We start from the raw sequence: 8,821 nt of genomic DNA on the forward strand, positions 1-8,821 counted from the left end.
ATGTATTCAATAAAATACAATTTATTCCTGATGTCATTATCTTGAAATTCCGAGAAAAAAGGAAGTCATGAAAACACATTTCAAAAATAACTCCATAAATGTTGTCCACAACAGATTTCAAACATAACCTCCACAATCCACAAAACAACCGCTGTATTTTAGACTCCAAAAGAGCTGAACGTTGCCGAAAGCACTGTCATCTGGAGCTGTCACAGCTGACTGACATTATACAAACGTCTTGTTTTGATTTTTGTTTTTTATGTAACCTTACTTCAACACCTGTTTGTATTTTTCGTAAATTGGTGAAATACCCCGGCAAATATCCTGAATTCCCAAGTAAAATAAAATAAATTCCTTTGCAAATTTTAATAATTCCAAATCAATTCAGGGTTATCCTGTCAAAATAAGCGCACAAACTAGGAAAAGAATCACATTTCAAGAAGTCAAATGGCTCGCGGTACACAAGAACTTGCTGGGCTCTTGCGGGGGCTTCAGATTGTCGTCAGTGCTGTAGCGAAGGAGAATCAAACCCTCTACAAGCATTTGTGGTCAAATTCCAGCATACGTGAGTTAATCGAAGGTAATTTAGAGCTGAGTCGGAAGTACCTGGATAAAGCCACAGCAAATCCCGGTGAAGAGCTAAAAACTTTACAATCGCTTCTAAAGGAAACACAGGAACGAACCTGTGTAGTTTTTGAAGGCGCAAAGCAATTAAGTAGAATACAATTGCCTCAAGGAGTCAATATGGTGAGTGATGCATAAAAAACAATAAAAACAAGCCATTTCCAAGGTCGTCGCTCCGTTTTACAGATGAGTCAGAGCAATCCAGGCCAACAACCTACAGAAGGAAGTACATCGAATACTGCGCAGCAACTTCCTCCTGATGCCGCGAACCTAGATATTTCTTCAATAACTCTCAGGGAACTGGAAAAGATTCTCTCAAAACGTAGCAAAGATCGAGAAGTCAGCCTTCGATTGGCAACGACAAAAGTGGCTACAGAACCTCCACCAGCCGAGGCAGTCGAGGAAGTGAAACCAATACCTCCCAATCCAAGTGTATCTAAGGCAATGACCGATGACGAAAAATATGTAGGAAATGTGTTGAACATCCTTAAAACAGGAACTGTACAGGAAACTTCTACACCGCCATCACCATCCTCGGACAATATAGTTCTTCCGAAATTGAGCACTGTGGCGAAGCAGCGGAAGGTTCCTTCCAGTCGAATCGGACGAATGGCTACATTTGGAAGCCTCTTCGCTGGTCTCGGAATAGGCACCATCAATGAGCTCACAAAAGGTGCCTTAGGCATGGGAGGATCCAAGAACGTGAAGGAAGCACTCTTCAGTCCTGCCAATGCCGACAGGATTGTCGACACCTTGTGCAGAGTTCGCGGAGCCGCCCTAAAAATAGGACAACTCCTTAGTATCCAAGACAACAGTTTGGTTTCGCCGCAATTGATGAAGGCATTTGAGCGAGTGCGACAAGCTGCCGACTACATGCCCGATTGGCAAGTAGAACAAGTCATGTCCTCCGAATTGGGCGCCGATTGGAGGAGTAAGTTGACTTCCTTCGAACAGAAGCCATTTGCCGCTGCAAGTATTGGTCAAGTGAGTGGAGTTTATTTTCAGCGCAAGAGCCTATTGCATTCTGTTCTCTTTTTTTTGTGCTAGGTCCATAGAGCAGTTCTTTTGGATGGAATGGAGCTGGCTATAAAAATTCAATATCCTGGTGTGGCTAAGAGCATTGAGAGCGACATTGATAATTTGGTTGGAATGCTCAAAGTTTGGGATGTCTTTCCAAAGGGATTTTTCATTGATAATTTTGTTAAAGTAGCTAAACGTGAATTAGCCTGGGAAGTTGATTATTTGAGAGAAGCTGAATACACGGAAAGATTCAAAGAGATGATTGCACCATACCCAGAGTATTATGTTCCTACTGTGATTAAAGACATGACCACAACGAGTGTCCTTACAACCGAACTTGTACCCGGAGTGCCTCTAGACAAATGCTTCCAAATGAGGTGAGTTAGTGAAGTGTCTGCATTTATAAGCTTGGTAATTATACTGAAGGTACCTTATTGGATATTTGTACAATCAATGAATTTAGTCAGTTTAGAAGCATCTTTGGGTTAACGAATTTAAATTGTCACAAGATCAAATTTTAAACAAGAAGGATTTCTGCATAGAGTAGGTTTTGGTGGGGCGCAGTTTAAAAAGTCATTTAAAAACGTATCTTTGTAAAGTCTCAAATTCTTCTATTTGAGTGTATTCAAAGGCTTGGACACCGTAACATAAGCAAGTATTTATTGTTGCATTGAAGACTCTGTACTTTGATGAGAGGTCGATAAGTTGGTGGCTAAAAAAATGTTGCCACATCAGGTTTAGGGCCAGTTCGGCCTCCCTGGTTATCTCTTTCGCATGATTGCTCCAGTTGAGGTTATAGGTCAGCAATACACCTAGATATTTAAACTCACTCACAATTTCAATACGCTCGTTGTTGATGTTCCATGATTCTTCAGCACGTCGTGCATGCCGCCTAGATTCAAATATCATAACCTTGGTTTTTCTAGTATTAAACCGTAAGCCCCAAGTTTCGCAATATTCTCTAAGTCTATTGATTTGCAGTTGTAAAGAAAGTGGGTTATCCGCCAAGAGTACCGATCATCTGCATACAGTTAAACTTTAATCAAAGATTCGCCAAATATTACACCTCCCGGTAGGAGGACTTAAAATACATCCTTGGGGAACTCCCGCCGCTGTCTCAAAACTTTTGGATAAGTTGTTTTCATCCCATACTGAGGCTACGTTGAACTTAGAAAGTTAGAATGAAAAAGTAAACATTTTTTCGAAAGGCCCAGAGAAGATAGTTTGTAAATCAATGCTTGTCGATTGACAGTATCAAAAGCAACTTTGAACTAAATGAAGCAGCTGGAAAGCTTTTTCTTTTTCTATAAATGTTGTCTTGCTCTGCTTGTTAGTGCAAAAATTTGGTCTACCGTTGAGAAACCGGATCGAAACCCAGCTTGGAAGATACTTAAGCGGTTGTTTGTCTCTATCCATCTCGTAAGCCTCTCGTAAATAATAGAGTTTAAGATTTTCCTTAAAGAGTTGAGAATAGATACGCCTCTGTAGTTTTCTGCAAGACTCCTTTCACCACCCTTGAAAATAGAAGTAGTTTTTGAAGTAAGCAGTAGAATATTTGTAAAATTCCATTGGGATTCCATCAGCACCCGGTTGTTCTTCATTGTTTTCAAAACACTTTCTAATTCAATCAAGGATATCGGTTCATCAAGTTCAGGAATATGGTTGTTTGGCATGGCGTAACTAAATGATAACAGAGACTCATCTGCTGATAAAAATCCTTTGAAGTAATCTGCCAAAACCTCAGCTCCGAGAGCATTATTATTTGAAGGAGTATGTTTACACCCTCCTTACTCCCTGGTTAGGTTAGGTTATAGTGTCTGTCCAAGATGGAAACGGACACACTTAGGCCAGTTTAATGGCCCATTGTGATACCACATGAATCTTGAGGCTTCCTCCTAAGCTCAATGGAACCAGCTTGAGTCCCTTACGAAACGTGAGAGGCTGATTGTACCGATATGATTTAGAATGTTTAGACCGTTAAAGAAGAATTCTCCTAGGTAATTCTTGCGTTTTCGAGCCAGAGCAGGGCATGCGCACAGAAGATGAAGAACCGTTTCTTTCTCTTCCTCGTCCATACAGCTTCTGCAAAAGTCATTTAAGAATACGCCTAGTCTCATGGCGTGCTTTCCTTTTCGACAGTGTCCGGTTATGACACCTATTATCGAGCTCATATGCGATCTGCTTAGAGAGAGCAAGCACCTTGAACGTTTTAAATCCAGTGTTGGCCGGATGTTTTTAGTGACTTGACACATGGTAATGTTGTTCCACCTGGTTCCTGTCCTCCCCACAGCGTCTTGCATTAGCAACAGTTTACAAGTAGCGATTGGTATGCCGGAGTGTGCCAAACGTGGTAGGATGGGCTGCACTGTACCGTTCCTGCCGAGTTCATCTGCCTTGCAGTTACCTGCAATATGGCTCCGCATCCAGCAAAGGTGAATATTAAACTATTGTGCCATCTCCATTAGAGATGATGGACAGTTATTGACTGTTATGTAGTTTGTAAAGACTGAGTCCGGTGATTTGATAGCAGCCTGACTATTTGAGAAAATACGGATATCAGATGTTGATATCACGTTTTCTTTAAGCCAGGACAAGACTTCTTGTATCGCCAAAAGATCCGCCTGGAATACGCTACAATGATTGGGAAGGCGGAATTAGAGACTTGATTTCAGTCGTTAACAGTACACACCTCCAGCAACTCCTTCTTTTGTTTTTGATCCATTTGTGTAAAAATGGACTGACTCATCCTCCAAGAATGTCCTATCCTCCCAAAAAGATCTGGGAGGTATAGAAATCTGGAAGTTTATGTCGAATTGTAGTTGGGGGATGGTGTAGTCTATGTGCTTTGGAATTGATTCTAAGTACCTTAGAATTACGGAGTGGCCAATGTTGTTGTTAGTCCACTGCGACAAAGCATTGAGGCGAATAACAGAGCTTGCAGCTATTTGCTTGCTAAATATGTCAAGAGGTGTAAGGTAGCAAGGTGTCCAGTGCCGCAGATGGGGTCGTGCGAAGCGATTCGCTTATACATAGGCAGGCTGAACGTTGGACTTTATTTAACTTCTCCCTGTTTATACCTTTCTCTAAAGTAGTCCACCATACTGCCACACTGTACGTTAAAATCGGTCTGATAACCGATGTGTATAGCCAATGCGTGATTCTGGGCTGTAAACCCCATTTATTACCAATAGCTTTTTTGCAAGAAAAGAGTGCTACAGTAGCTTTTTTGACTCTTTCCTGTACGTTGCGTTTCCAATTTAGTTTTTTGTCTAAGACAAGACCTAGGTATTTAGCCTCGTCTGAGAATTTTAATTGGATTTCTTTAATATAAGGAGGGTTGACAAATGGAATTTTGTATCTCCTCGAAAATAAGACCATATCGGTTTTGTGTGGGTTAACGCCCAGTCCACACCGATCAGCCCAAAGTATTAGTCTGTCTAAGGCATTTTGTAAGAGTTCTGTTAGGATGTTAAGATGCTTTCCTGAAACTGCTATAGCAACGTCGTCCGCATAGGCTATCACTCTGAAACCTCCAGACTAGTTAGGATGTCATTCACCACTAAGTTCCAGAGGAGAAGGGATAGAACACCACCTTGCGTGTCCCTCTTCTAACGAATCGTCTGCCAAAAGTTTTGCTCAGTTTTGAGTTCATTATTCTGCTAGTAAACATTAACTCCCGAAGCGAACTCTCTACATTAAGTGCAGATGTGTTCACATTGTTAAAGGCACCTTCGATGTCAAAGAAAGCAACCATAGTGAACTCTTTATGATGGAAGGAATATTCGATAGTGCATCCTAAGGTGTGTAGAGCTGTTTCCATCGATTAACCTTTACAGTAGGCATGTTGAGACGAAGACAGAAGTCTTGTATCGATATTTTCCCTTAAATGGATATCAATCAATCTTTCAAATGTCTTACGAAGGAATTATGATAGACTTATAGATCGTAGATCTTTAGGATTGACTTGCGAGCATTCACCAGCTTTGGGTATAAAAACAACTTTAACTTCTCTCAATGCCGAGGGAACATGGACCAGGTAAAGACAGCTGGTAAAAATTGCCTCAAAGATTGGTGCAACTATGCCAGAAGTCTTTTGTAACTCGACTGTTGTAGCTTGTCCCTTGTGATCAGACCTTGTGGATATGTTGTATTTGAACTTGAACGTATATAATTGTTGCAAGTTCCGGTAAAAGAACTACCAGAAAAGTGAATGTCCAATAGTAAGTTCAGCGATTCATTACTTGAATTTGTCCAGGAGCCGTCTGCATTTTTCAAGCAGCTTGGCATCTCTGGACTAGTTGAAAGAATTTTCCGTAACCTAGAGGCTTCAGTAGTACCCTTGGCATGATGGTTAGTGCGTTGGACTGTCATGCCAGAGGTCTTGGGTTCGATCCCTGCCTATGCCATCTTAAGTCTTTTCACGGGTACTGCCACTTGCGAGGAATTGACAAATTCTCCAAGAGTAACTCTTGTCATGAAAAAGTGCTTTCTCAAATTAGCCGTTCGGATTCGGCATATAAACTGTAGGTCCCCTCCATTCTTGACAACATTACTCGCACACAGGAATGGTTGAGAGTTGTAAGTCGCTAGGCCCTAGTTCTCAACGGACTGTTGCGCCACCCAATTTATTTATTTATTTAGAGGCTTCAGAATTTTCTTCTATCGTGCCACAGAAGGAACGCCAAGAAGATTGCTTAGATTTCCTTAGTGCCTTCTTGTAGATTCTTAGGGATTCTTTTTGAGAGTCCCAGTGAGAGGCTAGTCTTGAGGCTTTGGCGCGGTTGAAAAGTTTCCTGCATTCTTTCCTGAGCGGGTCAAGCTCTGAGGCCCACCATTGTGGTTTTCTGAGACAAGAGTTATGTCTAAGACTTCTTGTTGAGTTTTAGTTATGAAGAAACATTACTTACTAAGAGGTTAATACCAAGAATATAATCAAAAAGAGACTCACCTCTGTAGTTGATATTCGTACTGCCCCATACAGTATGATGAGCGTTAGCATCGCTCCCAATAATTAGGCGGATCCTTTGCCTTTCCGCTTCAGCGAAGACATTCTCCAGGGTTTTTCCAGGGAGATTATAGATTCGAATTTTAATGGATTCGAAGCCATAGTTTACGGAGCCCTCGTTTAAGGCTAGAGGAGCCAAGGATTCTTTGTTGAGTACCACAATGGCACTCCCATAAAGACCCTTCACTTCCTCTAGCTTGGCTATCTTCCGCGTCGGAAGGGACGGGTTGCAAACTCTGATCATCTCGAGAATGTCCTCGATACCAGCAGGTTCGATTGGTATCCAAATGCGGGCTCTAGGTCTGCTAGGAATGTGTTCCATAGCGACAACCTCGAGCTTCGCACCTTTCCAAACTTCACCTAACCGGCTGACAGCGAGCTTGTATAGGTCACAAGACCTCTGGTCGCCACAAACCATGAGTTTGACATGGCCTTGATTCCAACCCCCATCGCTTATGGAAGGAAGTGGTCCTGGAAGCTCCCTCAAAATGCTCAAAAAGCCACCCGATAGCTTAACCTTGACCAACTGCCAACGATCAGCCTATATTGTGTCATCATCATCGCTCCTGTCAATGACCGCAACCACGACTTTGTTCTTCGCGACGTCACTGAAACTGGATTGTTTCATGATGGGATTGAGGGGAGTGCTGGTGTTGTGCACCCGAAGCAGTTTTGGTGTCTGAAAAAATGCCAAACTCACTGGCAAAAAGATTTGCCGCGAAACCCATAATCAGGCCTCTGTCGACTTTTTGATGTGCTCTTTCCATTAAAGTCATTTACTTCATCGACAGCATTTCTTAATTTTTTGTAACCTTTCCAACGGATCTATTTCGCACCTGTACATTACAGTATTATCGGCAAAGGTGGTCATGATAGAGTTGATATCCACTGGAATATCGCTTTTTTATAAGAGATACAAGGTTCTTCCTAAGACACTTTCTTGCGGTACACTGAATTCTATTTTCTTTAGTTCCGAGTAATTTCTAATTACCCACTGGTCGTCGAAACACAAAATCTTTCTATTGTTTAGCTCGCGGAGTAATTCTCTAACTTTGTAAGTCAACTTGTGTAGTTTTTTTTCTTTTAAACTTATTTTAATTTATTTTAAAACAATTGGATATAAAAAGAAGAAGAATCTGAAATAAGAAAATCAAAAAGTAATTGTACTCAAGCCCTAAATTGTCTTTCATAAATAAATATTAGCTTTGATAAAATGTTTGTCTATGTTCAGCTACGAACACCGACGAATCATAGCCGAATCAACTCTTAAACTGTGCCTGCGGGAGCTCTTTGAATTGCAATGCATGCAAACAGATCCAAATTGGTCCAACTTCCTGTACGATGACAAGTCAAAGCGACTAATGCTGATTGATTTTGGTGCGACGAGGTTCTATCAAAAGGACTTCATCAAAAACTACCGTCATGTAAGTACTTTGATTCTTCTCTTGCATTAAGCTCAAACGTTCATCCATGAAATTGTATTTTTGAAGGTTATAATGTGTGCAGCCAATAACGATCGAAAAGGAGTTCTCGATACATCCAGAGAAATGGGATTCCTTACGGGTTATGAATCAAAGCAAATGGACGAAGCACATGTTGATGCGGTTATGATTTTGGGAGAGATATTCCGATATGATGGAGAATTTGATTTCGGATCTCAAAATACAACACAAAGAATAGCTACACTTGTACCAACAATGGTCGCCCATAGATTATGTCCACCTCCTGAGGAGATTTATTCGATTCACAGAAAGTTGTCGGGGGTGTTTTTGTTGTGCTCTCGATTAAATGTTAAGATGAATTGTAAACCGTTTTATAAGGAAATCATTGAAGGCAGTGTGAGGAATTGAGTATTTTAACCAAAGCTTGGTGTGTGTTCGTGAAAATGAATAAAGTGTTGTTTTTTTAATGTTTTGCTTAAACAATAATTATTTGGTGGATATGTTATGTAGGTTGTTATTATCAACTTATGTCCTCAAAAGTATTTGAAAAGTTTATGCAGATACTAAAACGTTTCATGTTTCAAGTTAGGAGTATGTGTATTTTTCTACAAACTTGTACCCTTTCTTCAACAAAACTATTTGTTTTGAATTGAACTCAAGTCCTTAGAAAGGTTAATTTCTAGAAAATTTGGATGATTTATTTTTTGGGCTATGTTTATAATTCAAGTTC

At 40.7% G+C, this 8,821-nt stretch overlaps 1 protein-coding gene across 2 annotated transcripts; it reads left to right on the forward strand.

Moving 5' to 3' along the window:
* Window positions 1-208: 208 nt before the first annotated feature.
* Window positions 209-8,571, forward strand: LOC129940602 (atypical kinase COQ8B, mitochondrial). Of its 2 annotated transcripts, XM_056048990.1 has the most exons (6): window positions 209-336; window positions 389-747; window positions 811-1,608; window positions 1,672-2,021; window positions 7,881-8,073; window positions 8,140-8,571. In XM_056048990.1, exons 2-6 carry the CDS (start codon window positions 448-450, stop codon window positions 8,497-8,499), a joined length of 2,001 nt encoding a protein of 666 aa, XP_055904965.1. In that variant the 5' UTR covers window positions 209-336; window positions 389-447; the 3' UTR covers window positions 8,500-8,571. The 2 variants fall into 2 exon arrangements, with proteins under 2 accessions (XP_055904965.1, XP_055904964.1); XM_056048989.1 differs by having other exon boundaries at window positions 263-747.
* The last annotated feature ends 250 nt before the right edge of the window (window positions 8,572-8,821 follow it).

This window comes from Eupeodes corollae, chromosome 1 (assembly GCF_945859685.1).
Source record: "Eupeodes corollae chromosome 1, idEupCoro1.1, whole genome shotgun sequence".
Lineage (NCBI taxonomy): Eukaryota > Metazoa > Arthropoda > Insecta > Diptera > Syrphidae > Eupeodes > Eupeodes corollae.